This window comes from Babylonia areolata, chromosome 1, assembly GCF_041734735.1.
Source record: "Babylonia areolata isolate BAREFJ2019XMU chromosome 1, ASM4173473v1, whole genome shotgun sequence".
Classification (NCBI taxonomy): Eukaryota; Metazoa; Mollusca; class Gastropoda; order Neogastropoda; family Buccinidae; genus Babylonia; species Babylonia areolata.
This window is the reverse complement of record NC_134876.1, coordinates 90,292,334-90,311,171: the sequence shown is the minus strand read 5'-3', so window position 1 is coordinate 90,311,171 and position 18,838 is coordinate 90,292,334. Positions and strand designations below refer to the sequence as shown.

General features: G+C 40.3%; 2 protein-coding genes across 6 annotated transcripts in view; one reads left to right on the top strand and one right to left on the bottom strand.

Moving 5' to 3' along the window:
• LOC143289101 (rho-related protein racD-like) overlaps positions 1-3,668 on the top strand; it is a 7,341-nt gene extending 3,673 nt beyond the window's left edge. The window contains exons 4-5 of the mRNA XM_076597956.1: positions 2,384-2,446; positions 3,255-3,668. Coding sequence (XP_076454071.1) covers positions 2,384-2,446; positions 3,255-3,554 — 363 coding nt within the window. The 3' untranslated portion in view covers positions 3,555-3,668. The remainder of the gene's footprint in view (positions 1-2,383; positions 2,447-3,254) is intronic.
• A 1,326-nt stretch (positions 3,669-4,994) lies between these two features.
• Positions 4,995-18,214, bottom strand: LOC143289074 (carboxylesterase 1C-like). 5 transcript variants are annotated; one of them, XM_076597937.1, is made up of 7 exons: positions 17,933-18,214; positions 14,386-14,661; positions 12,460-12,614; positions 11,502-11,995; positions 10,700-10,941; positions 9,443-9,810; positions 4,995-7,192 (listed from the first exon to the last, which is right to left on the bottom strand). In XM_076597937.1, the coding sequence occupies exons 2-7, from the start codon at positions 14,647-14,649 to the stop codon at positions 6,955-6,957; spliced, it is 1,761 nt and encodes a 586-aa protein (XP_076454052.1). In that variant the 5' UTR covers positions 14,650-14,661; positions 17,933-18,214; the 3' UTR covers positions 4,995-6,954. The 5 variants fall into 5 exon arrangements, with proteins under 5 accessions (XP_076454052.1, XP_076454060.1, XP_076454026.1 ...); XM_076597945.1 differs by having other exon boundaries at positions 14,386-14,658; XM_076597911.1 differs by having other exon boundaries at positions 17,796-18,212.
• Between the last annotated feature and the right edge of the window lie 624 nt (positions 18,215-18,838).

Genomic DNA, 18,838 nt, shown 5'->3' with positions numbered 1-18,838 from the left:
ATATATCCTACACCACATCTGCCAAGCAGATGCCTGACCAGCAGCGTAACCCAGCGAAAACTGAATGAACATTGACACTACCATCCAAGTGTATGAGACTGTACTGACAGGATAGTGGTTCCCTCAAAGGGAGACAGTACACATTCTCCCGGCAGGGGAAAAAGTCAATTACAAACGTGAACATAGTGTGGATTTTGCTGTGAAGGGCCCTATGCTCAATGCGGTTAATGGCTTTAAGAAACAAATATACTACACCTTTTGCCTTTGAACCGCATCGGATATACACCAACCTTCCACTCAAGACCAGGTGTTCACTTTTGTTCTTGCTGCTCCATCTTTGCACTGTTTCGGTAGCGTTACCCTAGCGAGATTCATCCCAATTTCCATACAGTCACATCTGAGCTCGAAATTTTGCCGTCCTTACAATAACAGTTCTCAAAGACCTACCGGGCACACACCTGCGAAGACCGTGCACTGTCAGTCCAGTTGTGTCCGGTCCTGCCTGTTCTGATTTAGCACATGAAAACACCACCTCTAGGTCCCGTACTGATGACAATAATCGCGTAGTCACGAGGCCCCACTCAATGAGCACATTCCTGTAGCAATGACTGTACTGCCGCAAAGTTTCTCCAACATGTCCTATGGAATCGCCGAGACCGAAGGCTTTGACAGAAGCTATCCACGGGTATAGAAATGGAGGAAGATTTGGAACTAGGGTCACCATGAGAGTGGAGCATTACTGCATTTTGTGTGATAATGTATAGCATGGTGACGATGCTGCTAAGGGCATCCATATGGGTTTGTCATCAAAGAGAAATTCTACTGCAAACTGGATACAATATAGCATGATCCCAGACAGTGAAGACCTCTGCTTCATAACTTGAATGCTAGGTTATAGAACGGACAGAGACTTCTGAGCTAAGCCGCAACCACAGTCTGACATCAACCTGGGTCAAGCCACTGATTTATCATCAAGTTTGGAAGTCCGAGGCACTAAACTTGACAGATAAACAATCCCGACGTCGCAGTTAACTAGGCCATGCCCAGAGTATTGAGAAAGGATTCATCCGAAATGATATCCCCTCCGACCAACTGCGTAGAGGTACCTAGGTCCGCCTAGGAAGCGATCTAGAATCTGAGCGCACTCGTTCGAATCCCGGCACAGTCGCCAGTATTTTCTCCCCCTCCACCAGACCTTGAGTGGTGGTCTGGACGCTAGTCATTTGGATGAGACAATAAACCGAGGTCCCGTTTGCAGCATGCACTAAGCGCACGTAAAAGAACCCACGGCAACAAAAGGGTTGTCCCTGGCAAAATTCTGTAGAAAAATACACAACGATAGGAAAACAAATTAAAAAAAAAACTGCAGGAAGGAAAAAATACAAAAAAAAAACGGGGTTGCTCTCTCAGTGTAGCGACGCGCTCTACCCGGGGATAACACCCCGAACCACACAGAGAAATCTGTTAATTGTGACAATAAAACATTAATCTGCAGATCTCGAATTACTGATCGTCCATGCCTCCTCCGCTACTGAGAAATATGCAAGCACAAAAAGACCCGGTCTGTGCTCCTGTTGTATAGACCAGTGAGAAAACCCATAGACGGTGACTATGATAATTCAGACTGGTTATGAAAGAGGGGACCAAGCCAGCTGTGGAGGACCGAATCGCATGGATGGTCGATGATGGGCGTCAGAGGAAGAAATAGACTGTTGCCTTTCCGGCTCCGTTACCTTTCCATTGCGAGATTTGCATAAGAGAGTACCACTCCAGGGCTGGACTGTTCTGCCATTGCTGTTCAAGCCCTCAGGGAGTGTGGGCACCTTCTTCTGCGTTCACTCGTATGCACACGAGTGGGCTTTTACGTGTATGACCGTTTTTACCCCGCCATGTAGGCAGCCATACTCCGTTTTCGGGGGTGTGCATGCTGGGTATGTTCTTGTTTCCATAACCCACCGAACGCTGACATGGATTACAGGATCTTTAACGTGCGTATTTGATCTTCTGCTTGCATATACACACGAAGGGGGTTCAGGCACTAGCAGGTCTGCACATATGTTGACCTGGGAGATCGTAAAAATCTCCACCCTTTACCCGCCAGGCGCCGTCACCGTGATTCGAACCCGGGACCCTCAGATTGAAAGTCCAACGCTTTAACCATTCGGCTATTGCGCCGGTCAGTGTGGGCACCAACTGGCATAATTATGAGACTGAAACTACCATTTCTGCTGCTTCTTCGGTCTACAATCAGTAGTGCTACCAAGGCTCTACAACAAGTGTATAAAGATAAAAGAGCGATAGTAAATATCCTTGTATTAATTCCTGATCTTTTCAGAGACACTTGCTCTTTCCTTTTATTATCAGTATTTTTTTTCTGTTGCAGGATATCTTCATTGTGTGTTTTTCACTGCTGTCAAGGGAGTCCATGGCCAGTGTGAGTTCCCAGGTACTGTCAGGGATACAACACAATAGAAAAAATACACAAGCTCTCTCTCTCTCTTGATTTTTAACTCACTCAGTACGGCCAGTCCTCTCTTCTCCTCTACACAGCCCCCTCGGATGTCCAGTGGGTGTCTCAATGACCCAACCTTTAGCTTCTGTCGTCAGAATTGTGGTATTCTTTGTCAACATTCACCTCTTCAGTATAAGAGCCTTGCGCTTGCAATATTTTGATGGTGGTAATTGGGGTGAAACGCTGTTAATGTCGTCTCTTTTGTCGTCCGTATGGAGTGAGTTAAAGTTTTGTCAAGTATCACCAACAGAGTACACTTAAATTCAAACAAATCAATCAACTCCATTGGCAAGTTTTAAAGTATCTATCTTTTTCATTTTAAAACTAAGAAGTTACAGTCAAATGACTGACCTTTTTAAATACACATTTACAAAAGAATAATAATAATAATAAATGAAAAATATTAGTTGCAAATTAGGATAATGTTGATGACAGTCTCAAATGATGACATATAATGATGATGATGATGATAACAATAAGAATAAATATTAGTGTCAGCTAACTCGTATCTGAGCACATATTCATTCCTTGTAATTGTATGACGGTTTTTATTTTATCGGGTGGAAAAGATAAAGGGAAGGGAATCTCCTTGGCTGATTCCTCCACTTGAGTACTGATAGAAAAACAATGTTAATAGCATTATGATGAAACGTATGAGTGAGCCACCGGATGCAGTGCAATCGTTTTCTTACAATGAAAAACAAGTGTTTAGAAATCACAGTGTTTTTCCTTCCATTTTCAGTGGATTTATGAAATCCGCCACTTCTGTCCACACGTCCCCTTTATGATCGTGGGAACGAAAATGGATTTACGCACCGACGAACAGGAAATGCAAAGACTGTGGGAAAAACACCAACAGAAACCCATCACTACAGCTGAAGGGGAACAACTCGCCGCGAGTATGGGTGCTGAGTGTTACATGGAGTGTTCAGCCAAAAGCGGGGAGAACTTGAATCAGACAATGGAACAGGCGGTACGGCTTGCCTTGACCAAAAGAAAACCGAGAAAGAAATACCCCACAAACGTATGCAGACTTATGTGAAAGTACTTGTAGACCAGTCAAAACACTTTTTGATAACTTTTAAGTATAATTAACACATAACATCCCTCCACAAGAATTTTTTTGAAAATTTTAGCCAAAGAATTAAAGATGTCCCCAAGATATTACAGATTAATGTGACATATACACCAGTCAAATTATTATTACAAACTACATTGTATAATTATTACCAAGTACCTCTGTATTCACATTCTCTGAACAGTTAAAGAAATAGCTCCATTCTTCCATTACATAGTCAATAGCTGTTCTAGGATGAACGTGATGTGATCTATGTATGTTGCATATTTTCGTAACCCACCAAACACTGACAAAGACAGAATCTTTAACGTATCCCTAATTTTTGCAAGCAGATACACAAAAAGGAAGCTCATGCACAAGCAGGTATGCACCTGGGAGATAAATATATATATATATATCCACCCTAGCTTCACCCATGCATCGAATATTGAATTTCATGTGAATTAGGGACTATCTTTGTATTTGCAATACTGTATGTGTGTGCAAGGGAAAGAAGTAAGTTGGGGGATGAATAAGCTTAGGCCAGCAGGTATTTTTCTATTGGAGGGGGGAGGGACAGGATTTTGGAGTGGGGTGGGCGAAGAAGGGGTGTTAGGGGTGTTAGATTTAGTATGAATGAATCAGTTGTTTTACTGTTTTACTGTGCTGCCTCTTCACTGATCTATGGAACTGCTGCTTTGTGGTTTAATATTGTTGGCTTGATGATATTTGAGGATTTTTTAAAAATGAACTGTGCATCTGTGTGTGTGTGCATGTGTGTGTGTGTGTGTGCCTGCGTGCATACGTGTGTGTGTGGTGTGGTGTAGTGTGTTGGTGCATGTATGCATGTGTGGTGTGGGAAGATGTGTAAAGCAGATTGGTTGACTGCAATGGAGGTATGTGTGAATTGAATAATCTGTATATTTGTATATAGCTATTTCTGTTTGATGCCATCCAATTCTATCTTTTAATTTTTTTTATGTTGTACACTTGCTGCTGCCAAAAGGCAAATCTCTGTACCTAATTATAGACAATAATGTTTGTGTATTTGTGAACTCAGGACACCTGGGCAAGATTCCAACACTTTTACCTGTTTGGCCAGCATACCCATGAAATGTTATCTACGAGAAAAGAAATATAAATGGTGCAGTTATTTCCATTGCTTGTAAATCATTATGACAGGCACTGGCAGATGTCAATAAGAATTAAGACATTCCATTCCTGTGAAAAGAGGATCTAGTCTCCCATAAATCATTGTGACAGGCACTAGCAGATGTTAATAAGGATCCAGACATTCCATTTCTGTACAAAGAGGATCTTGTCTCTCATGCAGATAACCAGTAGCAATTTCCGACATTCACAAGTGGTGAACAATCACTTTCCCCAGTTCTGTCAGTTCATCATGTCACTGGTACATCTCAGGAAGACTGTTTTTATATGACTTTTATTGAAAATATTTTCATACATTTTGATAAAAAAAACTTAAGGAACAAACACACACAAAAATAAAAAATAAAACAAATGAGACATTCATAAGTTTGAAGATACACAAAAAGTGTGTATACAAAATATTTACTATGTGATCATGAATAAATTATAGGTAATACATATCAGGATTAATTTTGGAAGATTGCAGCTGAGTAAGTTGGCCTGTTATTCCTCTTCAATGAGAATTATTGCTTTGTAATATCTCCATCCAAGTGTTTACATCAATGTTGTACTTAGCTCTTCAAAGTCTGGCCAAAAAACTACACCCTTCCAAAATAGCCTACCCCCCCAAACCCTTCTCTTTTTCCAGTCAACAGTTTCTATAGCTTTCTGTTCACATGAATTCATGTTTTGTCTTTCATCCTCTGAATCAGAGCTATGCAAGCATGCAAATGATTGGTGTGCAAGTGCTTTGGTTTGTCTCTGCACAAGTATCAGCACTATGTACATATTTTTGCATTCACTTTATCATTATTTTTCAACTGGACTCCTCTCAAATTTGAACCTAGTGCTCAACCTTTGAAATGAATACACATTTGGAAGATGTTAAGGCTTTTACATTCATGAATGTACACGTGATTTCACTAAAATATAATGATAAAGTAGTGTATGTTTTTAAGTGATCATCTGCTCCACAAATGACCAAGTCACATGCAATCTTCATGTCTAACCAGCTTTGTCATTTTTCAATGAGTAGGCATTCTGTAGAATCACAGAAATCTTGAACATGTCTGCAATGCAACAGTAAATATTCACTGGAATCCCTAAATTTCTCACAGAAAGCACAATGTCTATAACCATTACACCCTTAGCATTCATGACACTGTAGCAATGGCTTATTCATATTTGTAACTACATATCTTGAATAACCGAATTTTAAAGAAAACTATGTTTCATGTCACATGAATATTAATTGGTTTTCCTAGCCACTTTGAAAACATTTTGGTCGAGTAATATCCCATATTAAATATTGGTATTCATAGTATATATTTGCACACTTATTGGCATGTTATTTTAGGACTGCTTCTTAGGTGTCAGCAAATTTATCATTTATATTTGTATTTCAGTTCTTCCTACATACTGTGTTATCGAAGAGATCCATCCTAGTGATAAAATAATACAGTTAATGGGTATGCTGACTTCTCATAAATACTTTGCTTGGAATATGTATCCCATCTCTGACAAGGTGTTTCTTGAGTGGTCTGTTACAGGCTGGTTGATAGACTGGTGAAAAAGGATCAAATGGGAGAAAGGCAAAAGTGTCCATAAACTTTAACTGGAGTCTGAACATGTGACCAGTAAGGTGATTTGACTGCTGACATTCACAATCAATGTATAATATAAAATGAACATACACTCTCTCTGCCTGAATGGAAAAGGCAACTGACAACTCTAAGGTTTACTGAATCTAAAGTCTGTTTGTGAACAGAGGTTGTGTACAGCTTGCAAACTTATCCCTTGTGGGTCAACAAATCAGCTCATGTGAGATATGATAAAAGATAAGTCCTTCATGGTACCTACAGCTTGTAAAACAGTTGCTAAATGTCTGCAGAATGCCTGTCATGGCAAAACCTGTCCAACTTGCCAGGCACAGGGAAGGACTGATATTTCTGACTTTCTCAACTGTGTACAACTCTCTTTCATACATATCATACTTGTCCAATATTCATATAAATATATTCCTGATGTCTGTTTACTTTCTCAACTGTGTACAACTCTCTTTCATACATATCATACTTGTACAATATTCATATAAATATATTCCTGATGTCTGTTAACTCTACACCCAGCCTCCCTGCACATACAACCCCACTGCAAAACATACTGCATATTTTTTTTTTTTTTTTATAAACATGAATCTGGTCACACAGAAAAACAAAACTACATAGTTCCACATTCAGAGTTCTTCTTTAGGCGCTGACTCTTCCTTGGGAGAATCCTCAGGGGGAAGCTTGGATGTCATATTGCTCAGTTCAGGCAGCAAGCTCAGCCACAGAGCCATACGGTCTCTGTAGGCTGCCAGATTAGGCACCACTCGGGGGTACATGGACAGCGACAGGTAAGCTTCTTTCTCCTGTGTGAATCGGGGCCAGCCCTCACCACCCAGGTCATCCTTGAGGGGAGGGTTTGGATTTCTGCAGAAACATAACATTGGATTGTATTAGATTACATGGCTTAGTGGAGTGATGGCCTAGAGGTAACGCGTCCGACTAGGAAGCGAGAGAATCTGAGCGTGCTGGTTCGAATCATGGCTCAGCCGCCGATATTTTCTCCCCCTCCACTAGACCCTGAGTGGTGGTCTGGGCGCTAGTCATTCGGATGAGACGATAAACCGAGGTCCCGTGTGCAGCATGCACTTAGCGCACGTAAAAGAACCCACGGCAACAAAAGGGTTGTTCCTGGCAAAATTCTGAAGAAAAATCCACTTCGATAGGAAAAAACAAATAAAACCGCACGCAGGAAAAAATACAAAAAAATGGGTGGCGCTGTAGTATAGTGACGCGCTCTCCCTGAGGAGAGCAGCCCGAATTTCACACAGAGAAATCTGTTGTGATAAAAAGCAATACAAATACAAATATATTGTACTGTCCTGTATTACACTGCATTGCACTGCATTGCATTACTCTTTTGTCACATCAGATTTCTCTGTGTGAAATTCGAGCTGCTCTCCCCAGGCAGAGCGCTTTCGCCAAAGTTCAGCACCACCCATATTTTTTCATACTCAAATTAGATAAGGAACCCCCTCAAAAACAAAAATAACCATCAAACATAAAGCCAGCCATCCACCCACAGTTTGCTTCAACATTTCACTCCTCGTGTTTCGATCTGCTGCAGTTCAGTTGGAGCTAGTCTTACTGAGTATCTGATTCAGCTTTCAATGTTTTCTCTCAATCCAAAGACTACTTATTCTATAAATAGAATGCAGGTTTAATATTCAATCCTCAAATAAAAACCTATCTAGATTTAATGGGACAGTTGAATAAAAAAAAAAATTAAAAAAAATCTCAGTGAGCTAAAATCAAATAAATATTGCTATCACTCAAACAATAAGCCAGGGACATTTAGAGAAAAAAAAAAACAAAAAAAAACAGTATCGGTACTTTTAAATTTGTACTCTTATTCACAAACCTTTGCAAAACCCTTTTTAATATGACAGAATTAGAAAATGAAATCTCCTGTAATATGCTGCAATAATTATCAAGTGTGAACTTAATCAGCATCAGACAGCTGATATTAAATCTACACATTCCTCACGCCTTTCAGACCCTGTCTTTGGGTTGGTTTGTTTTTGTTATTCGAACATCTGCAAATATGAAATACCGGTAAATGTGTGCATGGACACAAGGAGATTACTTCTGACAATGTGTTGATTGAATTTTTTAATAATTAGGAGCCACTCAACATGAACATGGTCTGTTGTCACTGCCAACAGATGATACTCCAGCCACAGAGAAACATGAGGCAGCTCCATGTTCTCTTGACACTGACAAATGCCACACTTTTCATCACTGTTTCCGCTAACCCATAGCTACCATTTTCTTTGCCAAAAATTCTACTGAATTTGGGGGCTACAAAGTATTAGGCTGCATGCCCAGAGTTTTAACCAAAGATCTATTCCATCTACATTTGAGGCTCTAAGGGCTCCAAGATGCATAAAAAATTAATAGCAAATTAACTAACAGTAAAACACAATTTCAATCAAAGCCGTTCCAAAAATAGGCTCAAGTGATAGTCCAAAAAGAAAAATTTGATGTATTTGAACTCGCTAAAAGAAAATGTAACCCCCAGTTTGTAGCATCTCCATTTTAAGTATGAGGCTATGTCCACAGAAATTTCTATCCTCGCTTTGATACAAACCATGGAGTCCGAGAGAACTTCCAGCTGACCGTAGCTGTGTGAAGTTTTATCATCATTTCTTACCTTCAGTGGTTCTTCTCTCTGTTTTTTGGCAGATAAAATGCTGCCATAATTATTTTTCTTTCTCAAACAATTCATCCAAAACAGATGGTTTACATCATTCTGGGACACCGATGCTGACATTTTTTAAAAAGTCAAGATCTTACATGAAAATCAAGTGCAGCAGAAAAGAGTATGTGATGCCTATATAGGATCCTAACTTGATTTCCACTACACTTTATGCACTTCCTTACCCTACAATCAACACATTGCAATGCACTGTGACTATACTGTACACTCCACCATAGAGTGAGACAATAAAATGCAGCAAAACAAGAAATGCACAAAACACAAAACCGGCTACCTATCTTTCACACACACACACCAACCCAGCCACCCACATCCACCCACCCACACACACACCCACCCACCCACACACACACACACTACCAAATAACAAATACCATCAATATACAGTGTCAACTTACCCAGTCTTTGCGAAAGAGGTGAGAATCTGAATATACTTGTCCGACAGCGGCTGTTCTTCAGGTGCAATTCCTGTCTTGTTCAACTTTTTGAAGAAAAAATCCTCTGGCATCTCCATGGTGTTGTCAAACTCCAGGACCAGCTCATCAGAATGGTGGGATCCAGGCACAGGGCCCTGGTTGTTAAAGGCAAAGTCGTGGTCAAAGATGTACACATAGCGTGCAGCAGAGTGAGAGGATGCAGCCAGCCGGCGTGCCCAGTCCAGGATGTCAGTGGTGAGGATGCAGTCCCCGTACATGTCCACCAGAGGTTCCAGGGTCTCTGAGACATTGGTGGCTGCGTCAGCACCACGGTAGAAGAACTCAATGGTCTGGGGAAAAAAAAAAATCAATACATGCATATCAGCAACTTCTATAATGAAGATGTAAAATTAATTATTGGCTGAGAGTCTTGTTTGAGGTGTGTATCTTCTTCATTATGCTGTTTTTTCCAGCAGGAAACAACTTAGAGGCTCAGGGTTTGCATCCAGTGATGTGAATGCTGAGTGGTAGATCTCTGGCTGACTGTATCCAACCTTCCTATAAAGATTGAATAATCACAAGTGTTTGAGAAAATACTGTGAGTGATAAATAATTGCTGTATATCCACTGCATATTCTGACATTTCCAAGAGGTATTTCACATGTAATTGTGGCCATATTTGTTCCTATTTTACTGACATAGTCCAGTGTCAGAAATCAGGACACTGTTGCTTCTGTTTCGTTTAATTCCATTTTCTTACATTTTTGTAGAAAGGACCTGACACATTGATGCTATACGAGAAGACAGATTCAAAATATATTTGCAAGTCAAATGAAAGAGCTAATTAAACCACCCTCTTAGACTGTCACTTTCTTTGTGAACACATCAGTGACACAGGAAACCAAACCTTGACGGCAACTGGGATACTAGACAATAGATTCCATAGACTAAACTTGTCTTAAGCTTGCACACAAGTAAACAAAAAACATTACAATACCTGCTTGAGGAACTGAAACTAACCCAGCAAAATCCAATAAAGCATGACCTAGAATTGATTCCTGTGTGGAAGACTTCAAGAAAAAAACAATGGATGTGGAGAATGATATATAACGCACACACAGGCACTAGCATTTCAGATTATCAGCAAATGCACTGACCCCAACACAACATTTAAAGAAACACTGGTATTTCTCACTTTCTTGAGGGGAAAAAAACAGCATAAAAATAAAATCAACTCGCCTTTTTCATGACAGAATTCTTGTTCAGTCTTTGTAAACCTAAGCAGGAATCCACCATGCCTTGAAACATGGCTGATGTATACATAGATTCCAGAGACATGTTCATGTACACTACCGAGAACAGTACAAGGGCCCCTTCTTTGTTGTTCAGGCCCACGATGATGTCGAAGTCATTGACACCATTGTCAGTCATGTACTGATTATCCTTCAGGAGCTCAGTGACTTTGCCTGGGAGGAATTCACCTGAGGAAATACAACAGCAAAAAAAATCAATTATTTGAACAGAAATTTAGGGAATAGAGAGGTTTCATTTCACTGGGCCAAAAATGGTACAAATTGTAATAAAAACAGTTCCCTCTGGGGTCATAACGGGCCAGAATGGTACGTTATAATCAAAGCACTTCTGTCTGAACCCTAATGGACCAAAAACACAACACAATATATTGAAAGTAGTTTTGTGTGAACTAATGGGTCAAGATGATACAAACTACTTAAAGAAAGCAGTTCTCTCCGAACTGGTTACAAGTACTAAAAAAAATAAAAGGGGTGTACAAACTGTACAAAAAGCATTTCTGTCTGAACACAGAATGGGCCAAAAATAGTAAAGGTTGCACTTAAAGCAGTTCTCTTTGAAGTTGTAATGGACCAAAACAGTATACATTATTCTTAAAGCAGTTCTGTCTGGTTATTGTGGGCCAAAAACGGTATACACTGTACTCAGAGCAGTTCCGTCTGAACTTCTACATGACCAAAAATGATACAAACTGAAATTCTGACCAATCACATGCAGAATGGGTACTCACCATCAATATTAGGATAATAGTAGGCTTTGAATGGTGATTTTGCAGCATGCTCTGATGACTTGTTGAAAAAGTCTTCTTCTGTTTGATCTTTTATACACTTCAACAAGTCTGATGAGGAATCCCCTTGGCACCCACACATTTCTGCAAGATCTTTAAAAACAGCATTCATGTCAAACATGTCAATCCAGTGTACTATGTTTTGGGGTGCTCCACTCTGCATGATGCCTCTCTGGAACAATCCCTTAGACTGGGGGCTCAGCATATGCAGGCCCACACTCATGCTGCCTGCTGATTCCCCAAAAATGGTGATGCGACTGGGGTCACCCCCGAAAGCTTGTATGTTATCCTTGACCCATCGAATGGCAAGGTTCTGGTCCCAGAGACCTGCATTACCTGGGACTAAGCCATCACCAGTTGTGAAGAAACCGTAAGGACCCAGACGATACTGAATGGCGACTACAATGACTCTGCCATCCACAACTAATTTGGACGGTCTGAAACAAACACACACCCACACCCACGTTCAAGTCAGAATTGATAAGCAATGCAACTTAAAGACATGGACATTTGTGGTTTTTGTTTGTTTGTGTGATTTTGCTGTATTTTAAAGTCTGGAAGATTGAAGTTATTCAGCAGATGAAAGCCAAAAGAAACAAAACAAAAAAACCAAAAAAAGGGCCAGGTTTAAGGTCACACCACAGTCAGGCTTTTATCTCTATTGTTTTGTTTGCTCATTAGAAAAACAGTTTGAAATGTTAGCCTGATGTCATCAAATACACAAATGCATAATCATGTCCTCTTTTAACATTGACTTGTATGCAAGTGCATTCACATCAAGAACACACCCACACACACCCACACCCACACACACCAAACACCACACATATTTCATCCACTATGGCTATCACTAGTATCAAAGTACATTTGAAACCCAACACAATCCTTAAAACAGGTTTACCTGTAAGAATGAGCATCCCCCACAGCAAATCCTCCTCCATGGATGAAAATCATGACAGCATAAGGACCATCAGCTTTTTCATCAGCAGGGACATATATGTCCAGAATTAGACAATCTTCACTGGTCTCCCTGGACTCTCCAATCAAAGCTTTTGGCTAAAAAACAACAAAAAACCCACAGAAATACATTACAAAACACACACACACACACACACACACACACACACACACACACACACACACACACACACACACACACACAAACAACCTGTGAGGAAAACACCAACCTTATTTTGTATCAAACAACAGTTCTGAGATATATCAAAGTCAACCCCTTGTATATGCAAGGAGTGTATGTAAGGTTAACTTTACTATCTTTACCTTTGTTGCTTTTGATTTTATTGAATGTTTCTGCATTGTAAATTAGTCTATACAGGATTTTGAACCATGGTCTTTTTCAGGGATTTGTGTTACATGAGAAATGTCCATTATCAATATCATTAAAAGTATCCCTGTGATTCTTTCAAAAATTTCTAGGATAAACTATCCCACATGGAGTATTTCTTACCTGCATTCTAATGCTTAAGGCTGGTGTGTTTTTACCTTACAAAAGGGTGTGCTGCCGCTTTTTTCAATGATAGATGAGAGACACGATAACAAGGAACTCACATCGACATGGCAGAAACTCAAACAGGGCAGAGAATGGGTCTTTCCTGCAAGCTGCATTATAACATTACCTATCTATAAAAGGACAGGCCAAGTGCCAAGCGCTGTTTGGCTGCCGTGCTCCTCCCCCTTCACTTCCCTCTCACTCCATCCACTGCATACATAAATCAAAACACCATCAGTGTTTAAAAAAAACTATTTCATTTCTCGCTGGCGTAAAATCCTCATCCGTGCAAAATAGAACAAGAAAACTTCTTTTTTTTCTCTCTGGTTGACTTACCACCCTTCTTGCGCAAAACTGAATGACAAAACTATTTCTCTCTCGTTGACTTATCACCCTCACCTGTGCAAAACTGAATGATAAAACTATTTTTCTCTCATTGACTTATCATCCTCACCTGTACAAAACCGACTGACAAAACTATTTTTCTCTCGGTGACTTATCACCCTCATCTGTGCAAAACTGAATGATAAAACTATTTTTCTCTCGGTGACTTATCACCCTCAAACTATTTTTCTCTCGGTGACTTATCACCCTCAAACTATTTTTCTCTCAGTGACTTATCACCTTCAAACTATTTTTCTCTCGGTGACTTATCACCCTCACCTGTTCAAAAGCGAATGACAAAGCTATTTCTCTCTCATTGACTTATCACCCTCACCTATGCAAAACAGTATGATAAAACTAGTTCTCTCTCATTGACTTATCACCCTCACCTGTGCAAAACTGGATGACAAAACTTTCTCTCTCACTGACTTATCACCCTCACCTGTGCAAAACTGAATGACAAAACTATTTTTCTCTCACTGACTTATCACCCTCACCTGTGCAAAACAGAATGATAAAACTAGTTCTCTCTCGGTGATTCATCACCCTCACCTGTGCAAATCCGAATGATAAAACTAGTTCTCTCTTGGTGACTTATCACCCTCACCTGTGCAAATCCGAATGATAAAACTATTTCGATCTCATTGACTTATCACCCTCACCTGTGCAAAACAGAATGACAAAACTATTTCTCACTGACTTATCACCATCACCTGTGCAAAACAGAATGATAAAACTATTTTTCTCTCACTGACTTATCACCCTCACCTGTGCAAAACAGAATGATAAAACTAGTTCTCTCTCGGTGATTCATCACCCTCACCTGTGCAAATCCGAATGATAAAACTTGTTCTCTGTCGGTGACTTATCACCCTCACCTGTGCAAAACTGAATGATAAAACTAGTTCTCTCTCGGTGACTTATCACCCTCACCTGTTTACAGGCAGGTTTGACCTGGTCAGCCATAAACACCTCCCCCTCCCTGGGGCCAGGATGGGGCTGTGGCTTCTCAAACCTCAGGTCCCCAACAGGTGGGAGAGCATAGGGGATCCCTAGGTAAGCATTCATCATCCTCCCTCCGTCCCCCTTCACACTGATCCCCTGCAGGGCTCCCCATGGGGTGTGGATGAGGGGAACTGCCCTGACTGGCACCACCATCAGCACGAGGAGAAGGCTTGCTGCTCTGTACCACGTCATCTTCACTGTCTGCTGCATGGAAAACATATCACAATGAACAGGAAGGCAAATGCATGCAAAATTTAGGTATGACCGTGCTCATTTAACCATCTTTAAATAAGTCCATGCAGGCACATGCAACTATATATATATATATATATATATATATATATATTATATTGCTCTTTTCTTGTCACAACAGATTTCTCTGTGTGAAATTCGGGCTGCTCTCCCCAAGGAGAGCGCATCGCTACACTGAGAGCGCCACCCATTTTTTGGCATTTTTTTCCTGCGTGCAGTTTTATTTGTTTTTCCTTTCATAGTGAATTTTTCAACAGAACTTTGCCAGGGACAACCCTTTTGTTGCCATGGGTTCTTTTACATGCGCTAAGCGCATGCTGCACACAGGACCTTGGTTTATCGTCTTATCTGAATGACTAGTGTCCAGACCACCACTCAAGGTGTAGTGGAGGGGGAGAAAATACTGGCGACTGAACCGTGATTCGAACCATATATATATATACATATATATGTTTTTACAAAAATGCTGTGCCTGTGTTTGCACACACACACACACACACACACACACACACACACACATATATATATATATATCACACACATATCTTTTTTTTTTTTTTTCATTCATTAACAAAACTGTACTGATTGTATTTCAATTTGCCACAGGTACCTGATGCACATACTGTATTATCATATCTATTGTGATAATAAGTAATGAAAGCAAGACTAGTAAAAATTACGTATACATGAGTAATGGAAAAGAAGAAAAAAGAAATGTTACTCAAATTAAGCAATGCTATTAACAAGAAATAATTTCTCACAGTTGCAAAACGCTTTATCTTTATACAATGCTGAAGACCCCAGTTTCAGCAAGTTCTGACTCTAAATGCAACGACACACTGACAGTTTTAATCAAAATGCAAAAACACAGTTTTAATCAAGCACAACAACCACTCCTGATCTCCTTCCCTAACTTTGTGAACTTCATTGCTGGTTTACAGAATACATAATGCATGGGGAACATATGAAAATCTGCGTCCACAAAATAGGACTATTTTCCCAGCGGACAAATAAAGTCAACAGAATGAATGATAAAAAGACTGTTTTCAATTCTGGACAAAAGGCAACAATATTCCAATGTAGAAAAGTAAATGAATGCATATTACTCTTCTTAACTTCCCTTTCTCGATCACATTCATTCTGTCTTAAATGATCTGTTCATAATTATGCAGATTTTCATCTCTTATATTTATGGCAAACCTCCCCCTTCCCTCAACCCCTGCTATTCTTTCCTTCTTAGTTGTTTACATTTTTCATATTCTAAACAATAAAGCAATGTCGACTGTGATACTGATTTTAGTCTGATCAATGAGTTTCACAGACACTGCCTGAGTTTCATGACAATGTCACATCTTAACACGCTGCAATGTTCACCAGTGACACAGTGTTGACAGCATGTGCCCTTTGTCTATCTACATTTCTTACCACTGGATTGGATTTCTTGCTTGCTTTAAACAGCGTATGGTCGACTGTAGATGGCAGGAGTGGAACGACCATGCACAAAATAGTGAAAGATTTCCTTTGTTCAGATTGTTTAAAAGGAATCATTTCACAGAACCATATTTAGCAAAGAATATTAACCGAGTCATTAGATGTGCTTTAACAAGGTTTCATTTTGGTGTATCTGATATCTGATATCGTACAGTGGCAGAATCGGTTGACTTCTGATCCAGTGTATCTGATATCAACGTACACAGTAAAAGATACAAGCCCAGCAATGTAAACGATATGGTATGTCCGTTATGTAGATCTGCAAAAGAAGATGAAGTACATTTCGTATTATGTTGTCCTGTATCAGATGATTTGACACAAATATATATTCTGTTGAGATACTATTGCAGACCAAGTAATTTTCGGTTAGTATTACTTCTGTCTTCTACAAATGATAATGTTTTTTTCAAATCTTGCCATATTTATCTGTAAGTCATTAAAACGACGGAGTTTCATGATTGGTTAAACTTAAACAGAACAGAGCTTTGAGCATACATGTTGTAAGATTATATTCTTATGCAAATCTACTCTTACAAAATATGTAATCACCCCTTCAAATGGGGCCATGGCCTTACTGAATAAACTTTCATTTCATTACATTTCTTACCTGTCTTAGATGAAGTTTGTCTTCCCGTGTGATGACTTTTTATAATTCATATTGTTGTGCCTCTCTGTCAAATGGCCCACCAGGACTTTTCTATTTCTTAAAAAGGATATGATCATACATCATAGTTCCCTTTTGTTTTTGTCTCTTGCAGATTTTTGATGTGGTCCTAGCTTTTAATGAATGTCAAGGATTCTTCAGAGTATAACCATCACTAGATTTGCATTCCTTATTCTTTTTGGCAATCAAAATGTGTTCTTTCTCTTTGTAAAAAAAAGTACATCTGCCAAAAATTGGGGAGTTTGATTTACTAATTATAGAGCTTAGGTGGTGTAGCCGGCCTGATTCAACAGCCTTTTTTTGTATCATGCAGTTTATCAGTTAAAAGTCATTTGTGAGATTTTCACAATCCTTTTTGTCAATTCCTGTCAGCATGTGTGTGTGTGTGTGTGTGTGTGTGTGTGTGTGTATGGTTGTGTGTGGAGGGCCGGGTGGGGCCTAGGTATACATGAATTGGTTGGGGGATGGGGAGGGGGCTGCATGGTCAGACTGTGCATGTGCTGTGTGTGTGTGTGTGTGTGTGTGTGTGTGTGTGTGTGTGTGTGTGTGTGTGTGTGTGTGTGTGTGTGTGTGTGTGTGTGGACATGTGTGTTTTTGTTCTTTGAAAAATATTCACCTGTTAAGTGCCTTTTGGTTTTGTCATATCATACCTACTCTGTTTAACAGTTCGATCTAAAGTTATACATTCATTAACAAACAATCAAAATTGAACTGGCTGTATACTTTGTCACTGGTGCCTGGCATGCTTGCATACAACACACACATTTATCGTGAGTGATGAATGATAAACATGTGAACACTGGCACGAATGACGGAAAGGGGAAATGAAAAACGTGTTCATTTGGGGGATACAAGAAACAACAAAAACTCAATGGTTACAAAATATGCATTGCCGTGTACAAGGCGTGGCAATAAGTCACAAACTGCTTACCTGCAAAAGACGTTGAAGATATGAAGCAGGCAACAACTGAACAAAACAAATAGACCGGAATGCGACTCCGCTGGCGATATGCTCACAACCAACTTTTCTGCGGTGCTGCACGCACTTGGGTAAATACATATACTGACCTGTGTGCGACTTCGCGTTCAACCCAATGCGCTGTAAACATATATTTCTGTGGTTCAACCTGAGAACAGTACGTGTCTGCCGCGGTGTGTGTGCACCGAACGCTCTTGTTGATGTGGGTTTTCTATACAGGTGCACATGTACTCATCCATCCGCCCAACCTCTCTCTCCCGCCCTCTCTTTGTGAAGGTCAAGGCTATTCAAGTGTTGTCTCTCTGAAAGTTGAGGCACGTACGGTGGCAGAATCGGTTGGACTTCTGATCCAGTGTTGATAAATTTTGAGTTTGGGGCCACGTTTCGGTTTTATTGTCCCTTGAGAAAGGCATCTCTCTCTCTCTCTCTCTCTCTCTCTCTCTCTGTCGACTAAGTTAAAAAAAAATACATATATTGTGTGTGTGTCAGTGTGTGTGCAGTGTGTCATCGAGCACAATCCCATTCAGCTCAGTGGTGTGTGTGTGTGTGTGTGTGTGTGTGTGTAATGCAGTGAGTCATATATGCATGCGACAGAGTTTAATGGTGTAGCGTATAATATAATGGATACGTCCGCATGCTTTGTGTGCTGTGTGCACCACTCGATGTGTGTGTGTGTGTGCGCGCGCGCGCACACCACACGCCGCGCGCATGTTTGTCAGTGTGTACTGTCTGCGCGGCGGCGTCAGTGTGTATATTATCATTGTTGCCACGGTGCTCGTTTACTCGCAGTGCAGGCCAGAGTTGCCAAATCGGCCCAGTTTAATCAGTCTGTGTTTGTTTACATGTGCATAGTAAGACTTGACCGGACAGATTTCAAGACTGCATGTACACATTGTCTAAAATCTTCGCATGTCGGCAAATCTCTCCCTGTCTCTCTCCGCCGATCTCAGTTTCTCTGTCGTGCTTTCGCCGGCGTGTGTGACACCTAAGATATA